Raw genomic sequence first — 26,157 nt, 5'->3', positions numbered from 1 at the left:
GGCAGGTTGAGTGTCATTTCAGCTTTGTTTCCTACTTGTCAGGGACACAGGGAAAAGACAACTTTCGTTTTTCCCATATAAAAGGGAAAAAAAAAAAAGGTAGAAAATAAGTGGGGAAGGAAATTTTATTTCCAAGCTTCTAAAAGGATCTTACAAACCACAGAGAGTAAAAAAAAAATGCAAAACTATATATATATATTATATATATATAATTGACAGGGTCCTTTTAAGCAATTCTTCACATTATCTAATGGTGATAGGAGATACCACGTAACCATATATGTGTTTTCCTGTAATCCTGATCACTGCCAACAGCTGACAAAACTCTTCTCAGACAACATTTCCCCTAGACTGTACAGATTCCTTTTCTTGAAAGCAAAGGAGAAGAAGGAAAGAAAACAAATTAATCAAGGAGAAACAACAAAAAAAAAAAGAAACTCTCTTAAGGGAGGTGTTCCAGGTTGGGCCGTGAGAGAGCCCAACACCTCCTGCATGGCTGTGGGACCTCATTCCCAGCCCTGGCACTCCAGGGCATGGATTTTCCTCTAGCAAGGATAATTCTCCACCATCCCAGCCATACCTCCTGTGTTCCCACCCTGCCCAGGGTCTCATCATTTCTCCAAATGAACCCCAACCCTGCCCAGCTGCACCCCCTGACCTCAGCACCGCTCCTCGCTCTCTCCTGCCTGCCAATCCTGACCTCAACACCTTTATTCCTTAGGACTTCTGAACACCTCTGCCTGTCCAGAAGGACTTCATCCTGGACCTCCATCCCCAGCAACAGCACAGCCTCAAGCTCAGCATCCCTCCTGCTATTCCAAGCATCCCAGCAGCAGGAATGCCAGCTATGCTGGGGATGAGGAGGGATTCACACTCAGCTTTTCAGGATCTATAGCACTCACATCAAGAAGCCTGTGGACAGAACCAACAGCTCCAAAACAGAGAGGACCTCAGGAAATAAATGCAAAGAAAGCTGAGAGAGAAACAGAGCCGGGGCGGCTCCGTGAGCTCCAGATTCTTCCTCACCCTGAAACGTTGTGGCAGCTTTTGGACATTGCCAAAAAGTAAACAAAAACCCCAATGGTCCCTTGTTCCCCCATCCCACCCCCCAACAGTTTCTTAAACACTTAATGTCCAGCTTAAGTGAAATCAACAGATTTTAAAATCCACACAGGTGGCAGAAAAGAGAGTTACAAAAATCTGCTTGTTCCCGTTGCTGCAGCAAAACCAACCCCAGCTCGAGCCTTGGAGGCAGAGGGCTCAAGGCAACATCTCCTGTAGGGCTGTGCCACCCCACTTCAGAGCTCCAAGGGGCTCTTTGGGTCCCATTCCCAGCAGGGAACCCCCCTTGGGGCCCAAACTACTCTGGCTGTCTCCAGGCATCCTGTCCTGGGGATGCTGCTGCCGGCAGCTGATGGAGGAGGATGGCTCAGCCCAGGGCGCTCCTGCTCCTTCCTGCACAGCTCAAAAGCCAAGCAGGGGCTTAGCTACACACTGCCTTCCTCCTCCTCCTCCTCTGCTACACCCTCCATGGGAAACAGGCAACCACACACACCCCAGCCAGCTGTGTGAAAGAACGTATATATTCAGCACGCACTCGGTACAGTATAGCAACAGAAGCTACCATCGTTCCCTTAAAAAACCAACAGACCACCGAGCTTCAAAAGAGCCACCAAGGCTTCCAAATCCTCCCCACCCTACAGCCCTGACCCTCAGCCTTCTGGCCCCAACAAGGCCCCAGTGGCAGGTGATCCCAGCCCCGTGCCGTCCCTGCCCGGTAAGGGACAGAGGGTGGCCCCGGCTCTCCGGCAGCGCCTCGTTCCACAGCACCCAGCTCCTCCTGCGGGGGCCTGGGGTGCTGGGGATGCTGAGGGTGCTCCCGCTGGAGGGGCCTGGCCACCAGTTTGCTCCGGTGCTACCCCCTGCACTTATCTGGGGAGAGGGGGAACACACCAAAGAAAACGGGACAAGCTCTGGCTGCCAGCCAGAGGAGAGGAGATCCATCCCAGGGAGCAGAGGGGATCCCATCGTTGATCCCAGGGGGGCCACGCTTGGATCTCTGTGGCGGCATCTCCGCTGCTTTCTGCTGGAGGTGGGGGACGAGGCCGAGGAGGGGGAAGAGGAGCGGCACAGTGGTGGGGACAGGGGTGGCAGGACCCTCGCTACTGCACGTGGAGGGGAGGTAGATCGGCTTCGGAGACCTCTTGCCAGGGAGGATGGATGTCTTCTGGGACACCAGCTCAGTTCCTGGGGGGAAGAGCCCTGAACACCTTGTCTTCTCCCAAGGGGAAGGTGTCTCGTTGCCTGGAAAGCTCTTCAACTTGGGAGGTGGGAGGGGGCAAAACCTTCCTCAAAACCTTTTAGCCCTGAAAGTGCCTCCACGGCCGCTGGGCACAAGCCCGGAGGTGACCTGTGGGGCAGGAGGGACCCCAGCTCCCTCCTCGTGCCCACTAACCCCGAGCCCAGCCCCTCTCCCTGCCCCGCCGCCCCCCACCCCGCGCCGTGGGGGCCGCGTGTGCCGTGAGCTCCCGTCCCCCTCCCCAGGCCCCCGTCCCCAGCGTCCCCCCTGCCGTTAGTCCTGCTGCTCGTTCATCTCCATGTCCGACACCAGGATGTTCTTCTCGGCGGCCTCGCCGGGGTTGGAGGTGGTGCGGCTGTAGCGGGCGCTCTCGAAGGCGCCGCGCTCGGCGCTGCGCCGGCGCCGGTACAGGAACGCCACGACCCCCAGCACGGCACAGAGAGCCAGCGCCGACACCACCACCACGGCGATGGCCGTCGTGTTCTCCGGCAGGGCTGCGGGAGGAGAGGCCGGTGAGAGGCAGCCCGATGGCTCCTGAAGCCTCGGGAAGAGGGGAGGGGGCTGGTGGGGCTCTGGTCAGACCGCGGGTTTGGGTGGGATCACTGAATCGTGGAGTATCCTGACCCCCAAGGATCATCCAGTCCAGCTCCTGGCCCTGCACCACGTCCCCGTTGTCCAAAGGCTCTTTGAGCTCTGGAGCCTTGGGGCTGTGACCACAGCCTGCTCAGTGCCATTCCCCCAAGGATGGGTCAGCACAGGAGCCTGCTTTGTTGTTCTGGGGACATCCTGCCCCTGGCAGACCTCCTGGGGCTGGGCAGACACTCTGGGTCACTTCTGATATGTGGGAACATCTGGCAGCTGCCTGGGATGCAAGCTTGGGATCTCACCAGCAGATGTGGTGTCCATCCTCCAGCCTGGCCAGGCAGTATGGGCAGGGGCAGGAGAGGCTGGCAAGGGGCTGGCCAGACACACACCTCCATGGAGGGATGGCTTATGCCACTGGAGAATGGGATTTCCCACCCACAAACCCCATTCTTTGGTTATGTGCACAATCCAGGCTGCAGTACGGGCTCCCAGGACTGGTTCCCAGTCCCAGTACTGTGCCCAGTCTGACAGTGCCACTCACCTGCCCTGGAAAAGCTGCTCTCCTCCACTGCAACAGCAACACAGATGAGTGAGTGCACAGCCATGACACCCTCCCCTCTTCCCAGCGCCAGCACCACCAGCTCCATCCCCTCTGCTGCTCCCAGCACCACACCACGGACACTGGGTGATGCCACAGCTGGGGGAATCCTCTGCTCTGCTCCACCAACGCCCCACCAGCCTCATCCTGCCCCAAGAGGCCGACCCAGCCACTGAGAAACGCACAGCCCACCACCCAGCCCAGTGGGGACCTGAAACCCCAGCACCGGCCCCTGCACTGGAATTACAGCCCCCTTGCACCAGAATTACCCAAACACATGGCTGGTGCTGCCAGCAGGACCCTGCCCAGACCCTCAGCTCAGCCCACAACGGGCAGAAAGAGGGGTCCTACCTCGGGGGATCTTGCAGATGACCCCCATGGTGACGTTGGTGCAGGAGCCCAGGCGCCACACGCCGTTGCTGCTCTGGATCCAGTAGCAGCTGTTCTGGCTGAGCATGCTGGGCCCCGTGTCGTGCTGGCCCCAGTTGGAGTAGTTCACGGCGGTGTTGTCATGCCAGACCAAGGTGCCACCTGGGAAATGGGACAATTAGGCCTGGGGAGGCTGAAGGGGACACCCTATCTTTGTCCCATTTCAGAGAGCAACGTGGTCTAGTGGAAAGTGTCCCTGCCCATGGCAAGGGGTTGGAACTGGATGATGTTTAAGGTCCCTTCCAACCCAAACCATCCCGAGATTCTGTGATGTGATGGTGTGATGGGGTGTTGGGGAGGACCAGGGGCCACAGGGTTCATTCCTGCATCTGCAGGCTCCAGTGTCTTGGAGAAGGCTCTGGACTTCCCACCCCACCAAGACAGAGGAGGACACACATGGCATGTCCAGCATGGCCTGAAGTACTGGTGCTCCTGTCACACCACAGGACGAGCTCCCCTCACTGGTGCCACCAGCAAGGGCTTCCTCTGCTCACTGCTGTCCTGGTGGGAATTCATGGGGGTGCCTGGGGGAATATCTCAAACCTCACTCCTCCCTTTGTACCTTTGGGGTTGAAGGTCATGCCCAGCCAGGCCCCCTTGGAAGGGCCCTCATACGACTGGAGATGCTCCCACACGAAGACATTCTCCATCTCATCCTGGATGGACAACACCGTGCCACCGACTGTGGAGGGAACAGTGACATGGAAGAGCCCAGAACTCAAAGGATGGAGCTGGGGAGCAGCAGGGCCCGGGAGCACAAAGCTGAGGAACCACCCATGAACCACGTGATGGTTGGGCAACCCTCACATGGAATAGCAAGGAGATAATGATTGACCAAAGCTGGGCACAGGCACAGGGACAGGGAGGCTCTGCTGCACCCACAGACATCCTGGGCATCTCACCCTGAACCACCTCAGCCCCCTCATACCTTTCTGGCACCTCCTCATGGCGTCCTTCTGCCCCAGGGTGATCTCCATGTGGAAGGTGTAGCAGTGGTCCCGGAAGGGGATCCAGGACGAGTCCTCCAGGGATTTGGGACAGCTGCCACTGTAGCTCCACTTGTGCGTGCGGGGGCCACCTGGGGAGGTGACACGGCACACTGAGGGGGTGAAGGGGCACAGGGCGCCGAGGTCCCACAGCACGTCGGGGCACTCAGACCCGCGAGGACACGCAGAGAGCTCCATCCGGGTGGGCTGCCATCTCCAACCACTGGTGGCACCCCACCCGGACCACCCTGTGCCCCCCTTTGGCCAGCACCTGCTCGGAGCTGGCAGATGCCCCCCTGGAGCTTGGTGTCGCAGCCGGCCGTGCGCCAGCTCCCGTCCGCGTCCATGTAGGAGCAGCCCGTGACCTGCTGGGGCTCCCCGTCCTGCCAGTTGGTGTACACCAGGTTCTCCTCCGTCAGCCACGAGTAGCTCCGGCCTCCCTGGAGGAGAACCAAGGGGAGGACACGCTGAGGGGGCTGCCACGATCCCCCTTAGGGTCACCCCGCCCAGTCACCTACCCCCTTCCCTCACCTCGTCGGCCAAGCCGATCCAGAGCGGGGCCCGCAGGCTGCTGACGGCCTGGGTGAGGAAGGCCTGGCTGTAGGGGTCGGGGATGGTGGCCAGGGTGGCGTTGAGGGTCTCGCAGAGCAGCAGGGCCTCGTGCCACCTGAGGGGTTTCTGCAGGATGCGGTAAGTGCTGTTGTGGTAAAAGAGGTTGCCGGTGGGCGAGGGCGGGTACGGCGTCCGCGCGGGGCTCAGGGACGGGTCTGGGGGAGCAAAGAGACACGGTCAGAGGGCATGGAGGGCACTCCTCCATCCCAGGAGGGGTCACTCCCTTGTCCATCCCTGCCTAGGCTTGGCTGTCCCTGTAAGTGCTGCACTGGTGCAATCAGGGAGGGCAGAGGGGCGTCCCCAGGGAGTCACATCCCTATGGGACACACCGAGCCAGGCTGGCATGTACAGGTTTGGGGCTGTCCCACAGATGGCTGTGATCAGGGACCATCCCCCCAAGTCAAGCCTGTCTCCCAGAGCTCCTCCAGCACCAGGAGCTCCTCCCAGGCTGAGTCAACAGCTCTGAGCTCTCCGGCCCCACCAGGGTGGCAGTGGCAGGTCCCCAGCCAGCAGAGCTGGGGCTGTCCCCTCCTGCCCCCCCTACCTATGGTGCGCTGGCAGATGTAGCCGTGCTTCTCCTCCAGGCAGCTCCGGTCGTCCCAGCGTCCCGTGAAGAGAGGGGGTGAGCCGTGCCACACCACCACGCAGTTGGTCTGCACAGCCAAGCCACAAGGTCAGCACTGCCCTTAGCACTGTCCTCCCACCCCTGTGGACACCCCCACAGCAGGGGCGTCCCGGATCCTGCCGTGCCCTTGGAGAGCCATCCCTGCTAAAACCCCCCTTCTCACGGTGGCACACGGGACTGAGACCTTCCCAGGGGCTGGAGGATGCTGTGGGGGGTCTCCCTCACCGGCTTGTCACGGGGGCTGGAGGCGCTGCAGCCCGAGGGCTCCCCGGGGGCCCAGCTCACGTGCCGCAGGGGCTCCCCCTCCACCCACTGGAACTCCCTCTGCGCGTCGTGGAGGCCGATCCAGAGGTCGAAGGAGATGTTGGGCAGCATGGACGTGATGAAGGCTGCAAGGGACAGGCGAGGTGCTGAGAAACACCCCCGGCAGGTCCCCAGCCAGCAGGGCTGGAGGGGTTGGTGGGGGCAGTGGGGACCTACCCTGCTCCAGGGGGCTGGAGATGGTGGCCAGGACGGCGCCCTGGCTCTCACATGCCTGCTTTGCCTCCGGCCACTTCACTATCTCGCCTTTGTTGTGGCCATTGAAGCTGAAACACTGCACAGGCAGGGGCATGGGATGGTCCCCGGGGGGCAGCCGCCCCACCCTGAGCATTGCAACCTCCCCATTCAACCCCCTCTGCAGCCCCGTTCTGCCCCAGTGGCCCTTCTCCCCTTTGCACCCTCACATCCACGAGCCCCCACCCCCTCCTGCACCCCCACCCCACAGCACACCTCTCCCAGCGCTCCTGTTAATGCACCTCCCAGCATTCCCTAAAGAACATGTGCAGGAACCCCTCTCTTCATCCTGCCATTCCACAGCCACCCACTCTCCGCCTCCATCCTGCTGACTCCTGTCCTTCCTGCCATCCTCTCTCTCTCTCCCTCCTGTTCTTCATCCTGCCCTCCCCTCTCCATCCTCCCATCCCCTCTCCCTCTGGCCGTACCTTGCTGAGGAATTGCACCCACCCTGGGGGACAGCCCCCGGCTGTGGGAGCGGGTGCCGGAGGGAGCGAGGGCTTCACGGCCGTGGCGTTGCTCCGCTTGCAGATGTAGGGCAGCGCCGTCATGCACTTCTGGTCCCCCCAGTCCTCTGTGGGGAGGGACAGGCTGGGCATGACCCCAATCCTCACTGAGCCCCGCACAGCCCTGCCCTCACCTGGGCTGGCCCTGCCCTCACCTCTGCTGGCCGTCATGTACACACACTTTCTGTCCTTGCTGATGGGCCGGGGCTTGCCCGGTGCCCAGGAGATGAAGTTGAGGAGGGATCCGTCAGACCACCTGGAAAAGCACGGGTGGGAGCACAAAAAAAAAGAGCTGAGTGGTGACCTGGCAAACGGGACCAGTTTGCATGCCCTAACTGGGAGTGTGTCCCACCACTGCCCTCCTGAGTGAGGATCTCCATCCCAGCACCCCAGGATGAGACCCCTGAGGGGCAAGTGCTGAGCCACAGTGCTCAGAGCTGGGGATGGTGGTGTGAGGACATGCAGGGACACAGAGGTGTGAGGAGATGCAGGGACACAGAGGTGTGAGGAGATGCAGGGACACAGAGGTGTGAGGACAAGCAGGGACACAGTGGCTCTGTCTGCGACTTACTTGAACCTCCCGTCGTTCTCGTAGGTGTTCAGCCCGATCCACCAGTGCTGCTCCTGGCCCCTGGAGAACTGCACACCCAAAGAGGACATGTCAGTGTCCTACAGGGACTGGAGGCATTTGGGGACAACAGAGGCTGTCATAGAGATCAGTCCCCCCCCGTCCCCACCCTCAGCTTGCACCAGGACACAAAACATCACCTCACTGAGCCCCAAACGCACACACAGGCGCTGCATTGTGACCCCAGCACTCCCAAACGATATCCCTCCAGCAAAGGGTGAAAGAAGACAGGGAAGAGCTGTCCCCTGGTACCTTCTTCAGGTTCTGGCCCAGGAAGCGCAGCTCGGCCTCGCCGTGCACTGACGCCAGCTCGGCCTGGAACCAGCTGCAGATGCGCTGGGCCTGCAGCCACGTCGAGTGGTGCTCGAAGAACTTGTACTCGGCCTCCTGGTACTTCACCCACTCTTTGCTGCCTGCAGGCAGGGAGTGGTGTCACGCTGAGGCTGTGACACCCCTGCCACGGCCACCTTGTCCCTCCGTCCCCGCGTGTTTTGAGCCCCTCCTGCAGTGGGCAGGCCTGATTCTACCCAGTCCCCGTGGCAGTCCCTACAGCCATGTGGGGTAGCAGTGGGATGCCTGGGTTCCCAACCCTCCCATCCCTCTCTGGATAACACTGCCTGGATGCTCTGCAGGGAGGGTGCCTGTGATGGGGCAGCAGAGGCCCAGGGAGGACAGTTTATGCCTGATGGACACATGGCCATGGTCAACACACCTTGGGTCGTGATCTCCGGCTCCTTCACGTCGGCACCTGGAGAAAGGGCAAGGAGAGGCTGTCAGAGGGATGCAGGGGTGGGATGCTCCCTCTGATGCTTCCCTGCAAAACACCTGTGGGCTCCACGGGTGGGATGCCCTCCCGAATCCCCCCATGAGGAACAGCACCTCTCTTTGACCCGGAATTAGGAACCATCCTCCCCTCTCCCAAGGATTCCCCTGCACCTGCTCCACAGCCCCACAGCCCATCCTCCTCCAGGCTAGTCACAGCCTGGGGGGCTTGGGGGCCCCTTTGCTGGTACCTTTGGGCAGTTTGCAGATCCAGTCCAGCTGGGCTTCGCACTGCATCGGCATCCACTGCAGGGAGGCCAGGTCCAGCACCGCGCACGGCCGGATGTCGTCGTCGTCGTAGTTGCTGCGGTCAAAGTTGTGGTAGAAAAACTGGGGGTCGAGAGAGATGGGCGGTGTTGGGCATTTCCACCAGCACCGGGTTTGCCCCCTACCCCTGCACCCCCAGTGCCCCCCCAGACTCACCCCCAGCCCATCACTCCACCTCCAGCTCCGGTCCCCCGCAGGGTCCCGCCGGTTCAGGCCGATCCAGAACCAGTGCTGCTCGTGGAGCTCCGGCTCGGACTCCCTGGGGGAAGCCAGGGGGATGGGTGAGAACACAACCCCCACTCCAAACCACAGGGGTTTACAGTTATACACAAATATATAATGTGAAATTATATATATATTATTGTGTATATTTATACACAGATAATATGCATTGGTATTTTATATATTTGTTTATACACAATTATCTATTGTTTATATACACACAGGCATATATTAAATTTATACACAAATACATATTAATAATCTGGCCTTTTTCTGTTTGTTTTCAAAGCCTGCCATCCCCACACACACTGGAAGGCAGGAGTTGGGATAACAGGCTCAGGGCTGGAGGCGTTTGAAACCCAAGCTCCATCCCCTAATTACACTGAACTTCCTGCACTTCTCCCACATCCCCTCTTTCCTGCACATCTCCCACATCAGCCACACCTAATGATACAAGTTTGTGCTCAGAGAGCCCCATCCACGCTCCAACCACTCATCCACGTGTGCCAGAGCGCTGTGAGGGCTGCGGGCTCGTGCCAAGCACCCTCTGGCAGTGGGACACGTGCTGGTGCCACCAGCCCCTCACCCAAAAATCTTGTTGAGGGTGTTGGCCACGAAGTGCTCCTCCTCGTAGCTGCCCAGGCTGAGCAGCTGGGCCCCCAGCTCCCGGCAGAACTCCTGCGCCGCGATCCACGTCTTCTTCTCGTGCAGCTTCTCGAAGTTGAACACCTGGGGGAAGGAGGAACCCGCAGGGCGGGGGGCTCAGAAGCAGGAGAGGAGCAGAGCATCGTCCCCACCCCCTGGGGCACGCTGCCACCGCCCAGCCCCAGCCAGGCTTGTGGGGTTTGGGCAGCCTCTTTGCACCAGAACATGCTCCTTCACCCCCCCTGCCCCACGGGAACACCCCTCACCTTGTAGCAGTGCCGCAGTTTGGGGTCGGAGCTCCAGCCCAGGGGGCAGGAGGCGGTGAGGCTGGGCGTGGGGTAGGGCCCGGGCAGCTCGGGGTTCACCGGGGTGCCCAGGTTCTGCCGGCAGATGTACTTGGCCTTGAAGGTGCTGCAGTTCTTCACCTCCCACAGCCCCATGGAGCTGCCGGTGGCCAGGGCCACGCAGCCGCCCTTGTTGTAACCTGGAGCGCTCACGGGAGCGGGGAGGGGACACAGCCTTAGGGTCAGGTGTACCGGGGGGGCAGAGCCAGCACCCACCCTGTTGGAGGGGGTGTCCCCACGCCCACCCCTGCCCCTCTTACCGGGCTGGTCACGGTTCCAGTGCGTGTACATCACCTCGTCCCCGCTCAGCCAGCGGAACGCGCCCGTCTCGTTGATGTCCTGCAGGGCCGTCCAGAAATACTCCCCGTCCCAGCCGTAGATGAGGCTGCTCACGTAGGCCTGCTCGAACCTGGGGGGCAGCCAGAGGGGGTGATGCTGTGAGCTGACACGGCCTGCGAGGCCCCAGCCCCTGGTGGGGTCACTCCCCAGCCGAGGGGGCTCAAGCCCAGCACTGACCTGTTGGTGATGGTGACCAGCGTGGAGCCGTAGTCGGAGCACGTCTTGCGGGCGTCGCTGTAGGGGACACGGTCCTCGCCCAGCCAGAAGCAGGAGGGGCTGTGCCACTTCCAGCCCTGTGGACGGGTGACAGGGGACATCCAGCATCCAGCACCGCCCACCCAGAACTCCCCAGAAGGATGGGAGCAATCCCGGGGCGCGGGAGCAACATCCCACGTCCCCTGCCACCACCTCTGCCTTCTCCAGGGAGGTCTCCTGCCCACGGCCAACCCAGCTTGACCCCGCTCAGCTCTGAGCTCCAACGAGCCCCTGGCCCCAGGGGACGTGGCTGCAGGGAAAACAAACACCCAGGCAGCTTCAAAGCCGGGGAAAAGGCTCTCCCTGCCAGGGTGCAGCCCCGGCCGGGGCGCGGGGAGGGGAACACAATCCTCCTCTTCACGCCGCGGGGCCGAGTCCAGAGCGAGTCCCACCACAGCCGGCTTTAATCCCGTGCCTTGTTGATGTTGGAGCCTCTCCGGGGCTGGAGACACAATAGTGCCTGTTTTCTGCCAGAGCAGGGAGCGGGGAGGCCCCGGGGCTGGAAGTGGCCCCACAGCCAAGCGGGGAGGGACATGGGGGCTCATCCACGAGAGGGAACACACGCCCTTCCCAAGGGGGAAGCAAGTGGCCTCAGGCTCAGGGACACCCTGGAAGGAGAAGTATCACTGGGATTCCACTCCTGGGTCCCCTGGGCATTGGAAGGACAGAGGGGGACACGCGCCATATGTAGTGTCAGCAGCACGGTGAAGAGGGAAGCAGGAGTAGCTTTAGGAGATGAAAACAACCCCAAAATCCCATTTTTTTCCCTCCAAGTTCCTGTTCCTACAGTCTTTCCCCAAAGTTGGCAATTCCAGGTATAGACCCACCAGCTGGATCCCTCTGGAACAATATGGATGCCCCTGAGCAGCCAAGAATGAGCCCATTCTGGGACAGTCTGGGTCCCTGATGCCCCCAGAAGGATCTGGATGTCCCCAGAGGGGTTCCCAACCAACCTCAGCACTCCAAAAACCCCATGGATGCTCTCCCACACACTGAGCACCACGGCAAGTCCCTGTGATCCAAAAGAGGACCAAGATAGTCCAACATGGTCCAAGAGGACCCAACTGCTGCCTTCAGCTCCTAATCCCAGTGTGTCCCCACATCCCTCTCCAGCTCTGCCATTCCCACTGCCCAAACCTCCAGCCCTCATTGCTTCCTTTAAGGCTGTTCCAAAATTAAAAGAGATTTGAAGAGGGGGGAAAAAAAGCAGCAAAGCCATAATGAAAAGCCAGCATGGTGGTTGGAGAGAACTGGGGCCAAATCCCCTGAGCAGGATGATAATCTGGGTGGCAAAAGGTGTCACTGAGGATGAGGAAGGGGAAGAAGGGTGGGAAAAGGTCTTTCCCTGGTTGATCTACCACTCCCACTTTGTTTCTCAGTGGGTGCATCTCTGCTGGGCACGCAGGGCCAGGGTAAAACTGTGGCTGGGGAGGCAGGAGGAGTTAAATCCCCATGGGGACATCTCATGAGTCAGGACATCCTATGAGCTCAGGACTGTTCTGGAGACACGCAGATGGGTGGTGATGGAATTCTACCCACCAAGTGCCTCACCCCCAGCACCTGCTGACACTGGGACTCCTCTGGCTACAGCTGGCAGCCCCCCAAATCTGGCCTGGTGTGGCAGCTTGCTGTGCTGCCCTGAGCTCTGGCAGAGCCAAATGGCTGCTGTGGTTTGGCAACGGGATAAGAACCCAGGAGGAGCCCAGCAGCACCTCTGGGAGCTGGCCCAGCGTGGCTGCTTGGTAGTCTGAGCACGAGGGCCTGCCCTGGAACACTGGGAGAAGTTCAAGAGTGGCAGCACTGCCAGGCTCAGCAACTGGAGACTCCACAGAGCCACAAAAGCCGCTTCCCAGCAAAGCGTGGGAACGGGGCGGCCTCAGCCCCCCGTGGCAGCTGGGGAAACTGAGGCAGAGCACGGGCTGGGTGAGAATCTGCCTGTTTGGTGTCCCCAGAATGCCTGCACCCCGCCCAGGGAGGGCAGCCTGCCAGCACGCCCAGGCACGGGGCCGGCAGCCGCCTCCGTCCCGCCGGGCTCCCACGTGCAGCAGCTTTGCTGCCGTGTTTTGGCACGGAGAGAGGCAAAGGGGAAAAAAAAAAAAAAAAATAAAATGAACATCCCTGCTGGCAGCCAAGGCAGCCCGAGGAGGAGGCTCTTGGATGATGTTCACAGACGCATGTGCGTGGTGTCCCAGTTTCTGCCCGTGACCTCCCGGAGCCACGGCAGCGAAGGGCGCGGCAGCCCCGGGGTCTCTGCGGCACCAGCAGCTCCCAGGCACAGACCCCACAGCCCCACGTGCTCCCCAAAATGGTTTTTGGGAGAGCCATGGAGAGATGCAGACACCTCCAGCCCCAGGGGCCCCTCACCTTTCGGCATCCATGGTCGTCCTCCTCCTTCTCCTGGCTCACCCGGCCTGGTTTTTTACAGATGGATGGCAGGGTCTGGTTGCAGGGGCTGTCGTTCCACCTCCCTTCCTGCCCGGTGGGAGAGGAGCAGGAATGAGCCTATCCCGACAGCCTGGGGAATTCCCCAGCCCATCCACCCCCACCTCGTGTCAACAGACTTTTCCTCCCTACATCAAATCCCCAAGGATGATGCGCTGGATCTCTCCCATCCCAACAGCTGGGATGAGCCAGGTTCAACCCGGCTGGAGGTGCTCCCTGAGGAATGCCTTCCTCGGGCACGAGCATAGTGCAGTGCTGCCTTTCCCACTTGGGACCCTCCTATTTCCCCCTGGGACTCCAAAACCCCACTGAATTCCCCTGAATCCCCCTGTTCTGCCCCCCAGGCTCTCACCGGTCCCCAGATGGTCACACAGTCCTCCAGGCTGTCACGGAAGTTGTTGGGCTCGAAGGGGTGCCAGTACGTGAACCTCACGGGCGTCCCGTCCGACCACTCGAAGTTCATCTGCAGCTTGAGGTCATTTAGGCCAATCCAGAGCTCCTCCACATCTGCCAGGGCAGGAGGGGAGGGGGTGAAACTCCCTCCTCCTCCTGGCTGACACCACGCAGAGCCCACCAGTGACACGAGCCCCCGTGATGGGACCAGAACCCTGCACAGCAACTGCCAGAACCCACTGCAGGGCTCAGCTCTGACCCCGGGCAGGAAAGGGCACAGCAGGGCAGCTCCTGCCTGCAAGGGTGGACCCCCAGGGTAGGAAACACAAGGACAGGGACCCCCAGAGTGGGAAACACAGGGATATCTGCCAGCAGCTTTCAGAGAAGGGCTGGCAGCAGCAGAATGTAAAAGTCCAGACCTGCAGGCTCTGGTCCAGTGAGCTACTGGTTTTCAACCATTCCTTTCCATCCCATCCCAGTCTGCTCTCAGCTTGGAGGCTCCAGCATTTCCCCTCCTTGCTCCACCCTCCTACAGCTCCTTGCTGGTTTCCTCCAGCAAGTCCAGCAGGGCTTTTTTTCCCCATCTTTTCCTACACTAACCAGCTGGGACTAACATCATTCCCAGCTGCAGCTGTGTAGTTTTTCCTCGGCACTGCAGGCTCCTGGGAACAGCTTTTACATTTGCTGGATGGGGGATGCACCCGGATTACGAGCTCCTCCAAGGAATACATCACCTCCCAGCCTGGGGCCTCCACTCCCTGCACAGCCACAGAGTCAACTCTGCAGCCTCCAGCACACCCAGGGACGTTGCCATCGACCCCATAACCGGATGGGAAGGGGGGCTGCTGGCACAGCGGGCTCCTCCTTACCTTGCTTGATCTGCTTGGTGACGAATTCCAGCTCGGAGAGGGTGTGGATGCTGACCAGGTCCCCCCCACTCCGCAGGCAGGTCTTCTTTGCCTCCTGCCAGCTCTTCTTCTCCCCCACCAGCCGGTAGCAGTTGGACTGGAAGGGCTGCCAGCTGGGCTCGCAGTCCACCTTCACCTCCGACCACGAGTCTGGCAGGACACAAGGCAGCCTGAGGGCTCCTGCCCAGCCCTCCAGCCCTGTCCTTGGCAGGGAAGGGGCCGCAGTCCCACGGGGCGCTGAGCACAACAAGCCAAAGCCGCAGTGGGAAAGCCACGGCCAAAATGTAACAGGCGGTGGCAAGGTGAGGGAACGGCGGCTTTGGAGCTCCAGGGCCAAACAAAATCCCTCCTGTCTGCAGAGCAGAGCAGAGCAGAGCACACCCCTCCCCTGGGGGGACCCGCTGCTCTCTGTCCCTCCCTCACCACCCAACCTGGAGCGGCACCGAGCGCTTCTCGGAAATGACTCTTCCCAAATCTTGGGAACCCAAATCAACCCTTGCTCCGCACACCCAGGGCACCAGCAGGCTGGGGACACCACGGGCAGCACCCCCTGGCTGTGGCAGGGTGGGAGCAGGGCCAGTTTGCCCACTCCCAGTGCTGCTCACGCCCCTGCTCACCCGTCAGGAAGGGGTCGGCCGTGGCGTTGGGCTTCTTCTTGCAGACGTAGGGGAGGGCGATGCCGCAGTCGCGGTTCTGCCACCCCCCCGAGGACTCGGTGCGGATCACCCCGCAGTTCTCCTCGCTGGGGTTGTCAGGCTGGTCTGGAGAGCAGGGTGGGGAGGGGGGACAGGCTGCTGAGGAGCCACCAACGCAGCTCTCCCTGCTCCAGCAAAGCCCCGTTTATTTCGTTATTTCCTCTGATGAAGATGTGACCCCGCGTGCCCAGGTGGCAGCTGGGGGGGTCACGATACCAGACCTGAACTGCTCCTGCCTGTCCCCAAACCTCCTCCAAGGGTATCACTGTCACCAAGGGTGCTTCTGGGTGACAGCACCAGGCACAACCAATGGGTTCTTCTGCTCCCTGAGCACCTCAGGGTTAGGGAGGGGTGTCTGCAGCTGGGGACCCCCCCTCAGCCACACTCCAGCCCTAAGCAGGGATGCAGCCCTCCAAACACGGAATGGCAACCCAGGTTATCCACAGGAATGCTCCAATGCCCCACGGGGCTCTCTGTCCTCAGGCAGCTCAGGGACACCCTGTGGCAGCTCAGGCCACCTCCCCTGCCACGTGGCCATCTCTGGTGGTCACACGTTGTTCCCCAGACCCCCATCACCACCACGACCCCCCCATCTCACCACTCTCCCAGTTGAGGTACTTGAGGGGCGAGTTGTCTGACCACTGCCAGCCTCCATTGATGTCCAGGTCGTTGAGCCCAATCCAGAGGGTGGAGCTGTACCCAGTCAGGAGCCCTAAGCCAACACAGCCAGAGGGGCAGGATCAGTCCCCCCCAACCCCAGCTCAGCCCCTCAGTGTGTCACCCCCCCTCCAAACCAACCACCGGGGCAGGCAGAGCAGCCTGACAGCAGCAATGCCCAGGTGAGGAGGGCAGAGCCAGGCTGCCACAGTCTCACCGTTGATGTAGGTCTGCTCGTGGATCTCGGTGATGCTCAGCAGGTTGGCCCCTTGCTGCTCACAGCTATTCCAGGCCTCCCGCCACGACAGCGTCGACTGGAAGTTGAACTGGTAGCAGCTGTTGGTGAGATGGTCCTTGTCCCAAAAGGTCTCGCAGTCATTGCCTGCGGGGACGAGCAGGGTGAGCACCCAACACACCCAAAACACCCCAATAACTGCGGGCTGCTCACAGGAGGGGGGATGAGGCAGAGAGAGAGAGGAAGGAAAACCCCCAGCAGGGAAGGGCACGGGGTTTTCTGCTTTTCCCCCGTGGGAATGCGTCCCCCTACTTACTCTTTATGGGGCAGAAGCCCCACCGCTCGTCCTTGCCGTAGTCCTGGGTGGTGGCACACCAGAGGTGCCCGTCCTCCCTCCCCGTGCTGGTGCACTCGTGGAACCACTGGTTGTCGTACTTGAAGGGGATGGTGCAGGGCTTCCCGTGGGAGTTGCCCTGAATGGTGTAAATCTCTGCGGGGGGGAAAGAGGAGCCCTTGCTTGAAGCTGCATCTACAGGGCTGGAGGGAGGTTTGGGGTGAGGGGTGGCGTGGGGGGCAGGGAGTGCCGCCCCACTCCCACCAGCCCCAGCCAGCTGGGACCGAGCCCCCCAGGCAGGACCCGCCCGCTGCCGTCTCGGGGTCGCGCCAAACCTGCCGAGGAGGCATTACCAGAGTAGGGCACGGAGCACAGGTCCTCCTCGGTGCCGTACGTCCTCCACTGCGAGCCCCGGGCCTGGTCCCCCCTGTCCGCGGAGGCGTTGGCGGGGCGTTGGCCGAGGTGCTGCGAGAGCTGCTCGCCCAGCCCGCGGCAGCTCCAGCGCATGTTCACCGACTCGCGGTCGCACTCGTAGGTGGCCAGGGGGTGCAGCCCCGCCGTGCTGTTGCCCCCGTGCCACGACACCCCCAGGCACTGCATGGCCCCCACGTTGAAGAGGCGGTTTCGGGACACCCATTTCCACTGCTGGGCCGGGGCGCTGCCGTTGCAGCCCTTGGCCAGTCGCACCAGCGAGTCCTTGGTCTCCAGGCAGCCCTGGGAGCCAGTGTTGTAGATGAGGAAGACCTTGGAGTCTGGGGAAGAAACAAATTTGGAAGGGTTGAAGCATCGTCAGTACATTGTTCAGTATGTGCCATGCATCGCCTCCAGCCCTGACAGGACACCCTGGCTCCATGCACAGCAGGATTTAGGGAGCATCCCTGGAACCGCTGCTTCCTGCAGCACTGACACAGAGTTTGCCCCAGCGCCTGTCCCTGGGTGATGGACTCCAAGCAGGGTGACGTGGGTGGGTGCCTGCACCCAAAAGGTGGTTATTGGGCCTCAGAGCCGGAGCAGAGAACTCACCCGCTCCCACCACATCATTGGAGCGGTTCAAAACTCAGCTCCCGTGGGCAGCACTTGGCCACAGCGTTCCCAGGCACTGCAATGAGCCTGTGGCAGGGCTGGAGGAGCCAAGGGCTTCAGCACCAGCCATCTGCTCCAGGCAGAGCAGGGACACAGGGAGTGCATCTGTCAGTGCCGTGTGTGTCTGGGGACCCGCTGAAAACTGCAGAGCAGACAGGGTCTCCCTTCATGCGATGGAAAATGCCTGTACAGCCCCAGCCCAGACAGAACGTGGTGTCAGGACCCTCTGGAATCCCAGCCCAGGCGTTGGGAGGTGGGAGCTGAGCGAGGGGAATCCCTGCCAGTGGATAAAACTCAGCCGTGGAGGGGAGACAGGCTGAGCTCAACCCCAGCTCCACACACATCCCACGGCCCTGCCACGGGCCAGCTCTGCATCCCCACAGCAATTCCCTGATCTCCACATCACCTTGGTCCCACCCCACCACGTGGCCCCATCCCAAACCCTGCATAAACCAGTAAATCCCGGACATCACACTGGGATTTGCTGCTCCAGCTGATGTGCCATTTTTAAGGGACACTTTACTTCTTCCAGTGAACATTTCCAAGCTGAAAAGCTGCCCCAGGGCTCCTCACCACCTCAACCTCCCCCAGCAAGAAGCTGCCTAAAGCACCACATCAACACCACCACTTCTGTTGTTCTTTTTTTGTTTTAAAACGACCCATTTTTTTTTTCCACCACAAGCGTTCACCAGAAGTCCGAGCGAGCTCACGGGCCCCGCTATATTTAGCTTCGGTTTGCTTTGGTTTTTTGCCATTGTATGAATTTTTTTGGGCTGAAAAGGTTCTCATTTCCTACTTCCCCCCACCCACACCCCCAACCTCACCCTGCCCCAGCTCTGTTGTTACAGGAGGCTCCTGCACATTCGAGCAACAAACATCTCAGCTCTGAGAACTTCCTTGCCTTGTCTGAAAGGGAAAAATAAATGGAGGAAGACAGACACCCCCATTGCACTTGGGAGCTGCAGCATCCACCCAGCTCCAGGACAGAAATGATGTCAAAAGCCCATTCCCCAGCCCAGATGATATCAGTGATGATGTCAAATAAACCAACAGTGAAGCCTGTTTTGCAGGGCTTCACTTAATTCGAGGGAAATGTTTAATTTCCCTGAAAATATTTTTCAAATCAGGACAAGTGAGAAGACAAGCAAAAATGCAGGCAAGGGCTGATTCTGGCTGGCAGAAGCTCAGGTCCCTTGAACTGGTGCTGGTGCCTTCCCAGCTGGGACTGGCCTGATCCTGATTTAGACAGCTCATCCCCCAAAAAACACTCACTCACCAGCACCATCCACGGCATTCCCAGCCCACCTACAGCGAGGGTGGTGCAGCCCCTCCAGCACTGGGGACATGGGGGGGTCTTTAAGCACTTTTGGGTGATGCAGCATCACTGCCATGACCCACTGGACCCAAGAAGCAGCACTGGGGCAGGATGAGGCCCCCCTGGGGCACAGGTTGATGCCACAGAGCTCTGCAAGGAGCCAAACAGCGGCATTTTGGTCCCTGGAACAGAAAAGGCTTCTCTACTGTGAACACCACCACAGCCAGGGTCAGCTATGGGACACCCTCCTCTGTTATCTGCGAGTCTGGCTTTGCAAGAAAAATTAATATCAGGTTGGGAAAGCCCTGCAGCCAACCCAGGAATGGTGTTGGGGTGCTCAGTGCCATGTCAGGGCTGGCAGCACCATGCAAGGGGCAAGGGCCACGCTCACAGTGCTCAGAGGAAGCTGTCCAGACAGCTGGAGGGGGCAGGCCCAGGGCCAGAAAGGCACAAAATATCATTTTACTCTAAAAAGAGAAGAGCTGGAGGTGGGAAATTACAGGGTAAGGGTTCTGGGCTGCCCCCACACGCTGCAGGGAGCACAGCACGAGGGCCCCCCCCAGCTCAGAGAAGGAAGCAAAGGCCACCCAGTGTGTCCCCTCCAACCTCCCCTGGGCCACAGAGGAGTGGGAAAGATCCACCTCCTCAGAACTTCCAGCTTCTCCCCATGCAAAACCACGGGGCACTGCCAGTGGGGAGCTGAGGGTGACCAGCACGAGCTCAGCACCAGGCAGCAGAGCTGGGCTTCACCCAAAATACACTCTCCTTTTCCTTAATTATAGGGAATTTAGGGCTGATTGACCCCCACTGGTGTCCATGACATTGGCAAGTGGTGCTTGGACAGGTCCCTGATGCCCTGAGAGGATTGCTCAGCCTCCCTGACCCCAGCATGGACGTGGAGCTGGGGAGGATGGGATGAGTTTGGATCAGTGAATCCCTTTGTCCAACCTGGTACCCAAACAGCAACCCCAACCCTTGCAGGAGGCAGCTCCAGAGGAGCATCCCAAAGGGACTGGGAATGTCCCCATCCTTTCCAGGGCCTGCTCTCCACAGCCATGGTACAGCTCCTCAGGTTTTGGCACCCACCTGCAGACCTGAAATCCCACAGGCAGAGCTTCCCAACCACCCTCCAGTTATGGAAACCCACCCACAGCAACCCCAGATCCTTCCCAAATAGGAGTTGCCCTCTGGCACGGGACAAAGAGCACTGGAAAAGGCAATCCTGCTGGATGGTCTGCCTGGAATCACCCAAGTTAAATCACAAGGTGGGGTGGGCACCCTGTGCCTCTCCCTCCTACATCCTTCATCTCTCCAGCAGGGCCTGCTCAGAGCAGCTCTGCTCCATCACATCCTGCTCCTCCTCCTCCTCCTTTTCCTCCTCTGGGGAGGAACAATGAAAACAAAGGGAAAACCCATGTGCTTCCAGCAAGGACAGTGTCTTGTCCCAGCCACGCAGCCACTGGGATGCTGCTTCTGGCTTACTGGTGGGACCATGGAAACCAGTCAGTGCTACAAGGCAGAGTGATGGTGGGGCCAGGGGGGAGCTGAGGGGGAGTGGGACACCAGCTCTGCCTGCAGGAACATTCTCCATGTGGGAAATCAGCAGGAGGGATTGGCCTTGGCACTGGAGGCTGAAGGCTGCAGGGATGGAGAAGCTGCCATCCTTTGGAGCAGCCCTCAAAAAAAAAAAAAAGCAAGTTCTCAGCCATCAGGAAGCCTGAACCGAGGGAACTCAGCTCAAGCCTCCCCACAACACTCCCCCAGCACACAAGGAAAGCTTCACAACCTGCAATTTTGGGGAGTGTGGGCAGCACCAGGCGAGAGAGAGGCCACGGGGATGGGGAGGCTCCAGGGGGGCAGAGGGGGTGGCAAACACAGAAAGCCCTGCAGCACAACATGGAGGGGCATCCTCAGCACCACCCTGCCCCCAGTACTGTCCCAGCCTGCCCATCCACACCCAGCAAAGCCCTGGTGTGACCCCCAGCTGCCAGCCCAGGAGTGGTTGACACCGTCCCTACGGTCTCCTCATGGAGAAGAGCAAAAGCACGGCCACTGCCATGAAGGGCAGCAAGTTTTTAGCATCCCCCTGAGGGCTGGGAGGTGATAAAAGCAGCAGCTGTGCTCGTGGGAGCTCCCAACAGCAGAGCTGGAGCATCCCCTGCTGCCATCACCCACGGGACACGAGAGCATCCCCGGCTGTGGGAAGGGTGTCACGGCTCTACCTCCCTCCTGAGCCACCTTTGGCATCAGTATCTCCATGGAGCTGCTTAAAGAGGAACTTCAGACTGAAAAAAAAAAATAAAAGGGAAGGAAATAGAGCTGTACCAGCAGCCCCAGGACATGCTGGCAGCCTCTGGCTCAGGAAGGGCACTGGCCACACTCCTGTCTGCTCCAGAGCCCAGGGCAGACACAACCCCCCACCTCCAACACTCCTAAATTAGAAGTCTGCACCAGATGCTGCCTGACATCCCACAGATTCACCCAGCCCAGCACATCCCCGTGGCTCAGCTGGGGCCAGGCTCCTCCAGAAGCAGCTCTGGGTGCTCCAAGCCAAGCTCCAGAATAAAGGAGGGCGGTTGTTGGTTGGTTTTCTGTTTGTTTGGGATTTTTTAAAAAAATAAACCTCCAGGAATAAGGAACAGATCTCTTGTTAGGAGGAAGAAAGCAAAGCTCCTGATGGCTTGGAGCAGCAGGATGTGCACTTGGAGCTGAGGAACTCCTCTTGGCTCGAGGAGAGGAGCTGCTGTTTATATGGTGGGAGCTGGACGAGACGAGCTCCTTACTTGGCTGCGCCACCACCGGCTACCTACCACCCTCTGCCTCGGGAAGGGCTTGGATGAGGGCCACAGCCTTCACTTCAGCCTCTCTGCAGACACCAAGAAGCCCATTCTCCCTGCACCCTGCCCGGGACACGCACAAATAAATGCATTTTTTGGGTGGCTCAGCCTGGGCAGCTCAAGGGACTCGCCCACGGTGACGGCCGGGGACAAGGGAGAGGGGAGGCTCAGCACCCGCCCTCTGACACCCAGCAAAGAGGAGAAGGATGGAAAGTTTCTCCCATTTCCCCCCAGACTTGGCCCAGGCTCCAGCCCTGCAGTGGCTGCACGCATCCAGAGGTGCTGACTTCCCAGGAATGCAGAGGAAGGCAGCAGCATCCGACAGGCTCCAGGCGGGATGGAGGAGCGTGACGGACCCACTGAGGGCACGGTGGGAGCAGCGAAGGCTCCCTCCCAGGACACAGGGGCCAAACACCCACCCCTGCCAGTGGCAGCCATGGGCACTGCTCTGGCCCTGGCTCCTCTGACCACCCCCATCCGCTCATCCACCAGAACCACAGACCCCCTGGCCAGAAAATTGGTGGCCACCTCCAGGGGTGTGATGGGAGGTGCAGGACACCCCTGACACGTCCCTGTTGCTGTGTCTGGATTTGGGGAGAGGAAAGGGAAAGGTTCAGACTCCCCAGTCCCATCTCAGCACCATCCTGCAAACATGGAAAGTCCCATTTCCATCCCTGTTGTGACATCAGGAGGTGCAGTGCAGGGCTGAGCAGTGGGATGGGGATGGTACTGGAAAATGCCCTGTGCCCCCTGCAAAGAGCCAGCCCTTCGCTCCCAGGGCTAAGGAGCGCTCCCAGGAGTTTGCAAGGCAATCCACTAATCATTTTCTAATCCTTAATTAACTAAAGATGGGTCCTTTAAGAACAAGAGCATCTGTGTGGCTCTTTTGGGCTCCGAGCAATCTCAGGAATGAGAAAAATGTCGATGCTCCGCGGGCTCCGCACGGTTCAAATTAATTAAAATCCTGCTCCTCGGCCGCACGTGAAGAACCAAATCCTACAAATTGCTTAAACAACCTTGGAGAAACGCTGGCTCAGGATGGGCTGGGGTGGGTGTGTGGGTGGGAGGGCGTTGCTTTCACTCCCACCAGAGATCCATCCACACTGGTGGAGCTGAGCAGGGCACAGTGATCCCCTGGGCAATGCTGGGCAAACCTTTCCCTTCCTGCTCTGAGCACCCACCCAGGCACTGGGATCAGAGTCTCCCGTGATGGATTTATCAGCTGGAAAAGATGCTTCAGCAGACAGGAATTATAACCCCTCAGCAGACATTTGCTTTGATTTGGGGGCAAAAAGCTTCCCTGGAAAATACTTAAGGAAGAGGGAACGCAGCAGTGTGCCTCTGCCCTGCAGGGAAAGGTGCAAAATCCAGCCAGGAATAAAGCCAGGGAGAGAGAAAAAACCTGCAACGTGGCTTTAACCATCCCCGGGACCTCACGCCTGAAAACGCCTCCGCGCGTGCCGGCGAGGAGCCCCTTCCCACGGGAAACCTCCTGGGGCCCCCACACCAGCTTTGGGGGAAAGGGGTCACCCCACTCCAGCTGGGTTGGCTTTGGGGGAAGGGGACAGCTTTGCACTGAAGGTTAAAATAAATCTCTTTTGCTTTCCACTCTTGTCATTCTTGCGCAAGAACTGTCCCCGGCCCTGCTGCCGCTCCCCGGCTGATGCTGCAGGCGCCGGCGAGGAGGTCCCCGCTGTCCCCTGCCCCTTGCCAGGCTCTGAGCAGCAAAGCCACCACCTCTGTTCCCCTTTCCTGCTCCCAAATAATCCAAAGAAGACCGAGTTATAATTTCGTGGGGCTGCATTTGCCGTGCAATGATCTATTTCCATCAGAAAGAGGAAAAAGGGGATGGGGGAAATTCATGCAAGGTCCCTTTTGCCCCCCCCCCCTCAAAGCAAAGCCCACACAGCAGGTCCCACACTGGGCACTGGACAGGGGGGAAGATGATCCAGCACCAAATCCCAGCATCCACACAGGCACCTTGTCCTGCCTGCAGCCACAGGACAGGAGCTGCTGCCTCGGTTTCCCCGGGACGGGCACGCGGTGCCCACGCGATGCTGCAGAGATGGGGCAGCGGGAGGTGATATCCCAGCGAGGAGCCCCAAACCTCCTGCCAAAAGTCCCTCTGCAGCTTTCCTGGCTGTCCCAGAGGCAGGAGTTTGGCACAAACCCCTCAAGGAAGCAAGAGCTCCCCAGGGGAAGCAACGCTGCTTGGCTGGACTGGACACTGCCAGCGGCATCCTTGCAAACAAGGCACTCTTGGGACTACTCCATCCCGATCCCAAAATCCCAGTGAGGATCCTTTCCAAGCTGCAAACCCAGCCTGGTGCACTGCATATGGCACTTCCATTGGTGCCATTCCTGACTCCTTCATCCCCTGGGTCCAAGCCAGGGTTGATGGTTTGGGGGGGAGCAGCCAAAAGCAGGGATGGGGAGGGGGACGAGCTGAAGGTGCTCAGCACCAGCAAGGCACGAGTGACTTGGCCCCGTGGCTGGAGGCCTCTGAAAGCCGCCTTGTTCCTCTCCCAGCCCCTGCACGGGGTCGGTTCCCACCCCGCTCCCGCCTCACCTCCAGGACAGAGGTGCCTCTGTCCTCGCGATCGCCAGACCTGGATCCCACCGACATTTTTTAGGATGAAACAGCCAAAACCGGCCCTTAAGAGGTAGCAAAGCCCTGCTGAAATCAAGCAGCCCCCCTTAAAACCCACAGAAGGAGGAATTCACGGCCCTCAAGTAAATTATGGGGAGGTTTAACAGGAATTCAGCTGCGGAAAGTTCAGTTGAGAGGACTCCGAACAGCAGCAAACCCCGACACGGCTCCTCCAAGCGCCCCGGGGCATGGAGGTCTCCTCATCACCTCCTCCTTTCTCCACCTCCCAGACCAGCAGTTTCTCCTCTGATCCCAGGATGGATCCTTGCCTGGCATGGGATTGCTGCCCACCAGCACCGTGCCCATGACCCCTCGTTTTCCCCTTGGGATGCTCAGCCCCAGGCGCTGCAGGACTGGGGGAAAGGGGAAAGGGAAGGCAAGGGGGGAGGAGAGGAGCAGTGCCCTCCCATGCTGCTGCTTCCAAATCTGCTTTGGATTTGCTAATTGTGCTCTAATAAAATAGGCCAAGGGTTTATTGTTGTTATTTTCAGGCAAAAGTAGCCAGTTTCGGGTTGGTTTTTTTTTTTTGCATTTTGAAAAGTTTTCTCAGGAGAGCCAAAATAATTCAAGGAAGCCCCAAAAGCAGCTCCCTGCTTCTGGGCTAGACTATCCCGGGATAAAAAGTGTCTCAAATGGCAATTCCAGGGGCAGTCCCAAGGAGCCTCCGGTGTCTGGTTCACGGTGTCTTCAGGAGGTTAAAAAAAAATAACCAAAAAAACAACCCGTTGACTTTACTGTGAGAAGTTACAAAAAGAAAAGTTTGGAAAAAAACCCACTCGGGCCCCGGAGGGTGGAGGGGGGGGGACACACACTTTTCCATAGGATTAACACGTCGGGAGAGGGGAGAGGGTCAGGATGGGAGAGGGAGGAGACCTCCAACAAACCCCCACGACCTCCCGCTCCGCGCACTGCCCTCCCCAGGGAGACAAAGGGCCGGAGCGGGGCTGGGGGTCTGCGGCCGCCCCCGACCCCTGGAGCCTCCCCCCGCATCCCCCCCAAGGCAGCGAAAGCCTTTCCGTGGGGAGTTACACTCGGAGCGATAAGAGCGAGGCGGAACGACGAGGGGAAAAAAACCCCAACCAAACAACAAAAAAAAAAAACCCCAAAACCACGGCGCGGCCGCGAGCGGAGAAAACAAAACGCGGCGGAACGAACGCCGAGCGGAGGGGGACGGAGCAAAACGAGCCGCGCCGAAAGCAAATAAAACATCCCGCGAGGAAACAAACCGGAGCGATTTCATCGGCCAAAGAGCGAGGCGGGTGTACCCCCCCTTCCCACCCCCAGCCCTGCGCGACCCCACCGGGGTCCCGCCGCCCCCTCCCCAGGCAGGGGTGGGGTCCCCCAGCCCTCCCCACCGCGGTTGGGCTCCTCTCTCCCCCCGTTTTTCCCCCCCTCCCGGTGATAAAGCTCGGGGGGGGGATGGAGGGGAGCGCGGTCCCACCTGGGTGCGCAGCGCCGAGCACCAGCTGGAGGCCGAGGAGGCAGCAGAGGAGGCAGCAGAGGGGGCGCGAGGGCGGGGGGCAGAGGGGCCGCGGTCCCGCCGGGCCGCGCCCCATCCCCATCCCCATCCCTGCCCGCTCCGCTCCGCTCCGCTCGGGCCGCGCCGCTCCTGCCGGGCCGGGGGCGGGGAGGGGCCGGGGGTGGGGGAGGAGGATGGGGAGGAGGATGGGGAGGAGGAGGAGGGACGCTGAGCGGGAGAGGAGGGGAGGGGAAGAGAAGGGGAGTGTGGGGGGAGAAAAAGTTTAAAAAAATAAAATAAGCGTGCGCGCCGGGCTCAGACACTGCGTCAGCGGGGCCCGGCCCACGGCGGGACCGGGGGCGGCGGCCGGAGCGGGGGGTACCGGGATAGGGGGCTCCCCGCGGCATCACGGCCGAGGGGCGGGGGGGCCGG

General features: G+C 60.0%; 1 protein-coding gene across 1 annotated transcript; it reads right to left on the bottom strand.

The window, feature by feature from the left end:
• Positions 1–2,552: 2,552 nt before the first annotated feature.
• MRC2 (mannose receptor C type 2) lies at positions 2,553–25,837 on the bottom strand. Its single transcript, XM_050327582.1, has 30 exons — positions 25,708–25,837; positions 16,735–17,133; positions 16,364–16,537; positions 16,030–16,194; positions 15,754–15,867; positions 15,078–15,221; positions 14,422–14,610; positions 13,512–13,666; positions 13,082–13,189; positions 10,640–10,755; positions 10,384–10,532; positions 10,046–10,263; positions 9,721–9,863; positions 9,069–9,171; positions 8,837–8,975; positions 8,536–8,571; positions 8,076–8,236; positions 7,767–7,834; positions 7,351–7,451; positions 7,118–7,263; positions 6,615–6,729; positions 6,360–6,523; positions 6,054–6,162; positions 5,429–5,664; positions 5,169–5,337; positions 4,840–4,989; positions 4,474–4,593; positions 3,834–4,013; positions 3,426–3,452; positions 2,553–2,793 (listed from the first exon to the last, which is right to left on the bottom strand). Exons 1-30 carry the CDS (start codon positions 25,832–25,834, stop codon positions 2,573–2,575), a joined length of 4,446 nt encoding a protein of 1,481 aa, XP_050183539.1. The 5' UTR covers positions 25,835–25,837; the 3' UTR covers positions 2,553–2,572.
• Between the last annotated feature and the right edge of the window lie 320 nt (positions 25,838–26,157).

The sequence above is a fragment of the Myiozetetes cayanensis genome, unplaced genomic scaffold (genome assembly GCF_022539395.1).
Source record: "Myiozetetes cayanensis isolate MyiCay16 unplaced genomic scaffold, myiCay2020 scf34, whole genome shotgun sequence".
In the NCBI taxonomy this organism is placed as follows: domain Eukaryota; kingdom Metazoa; phylum Chordata; class Aves; order Passeriformes; family Tyrannidae; genus Myiozetetes; species Myiozetetes cayanensis.
The sequence above is the reverse complement of the archived record's forward strand: the minus strand, read 5'-3'. Positions and strand labels throughout refer to the sequence as shown.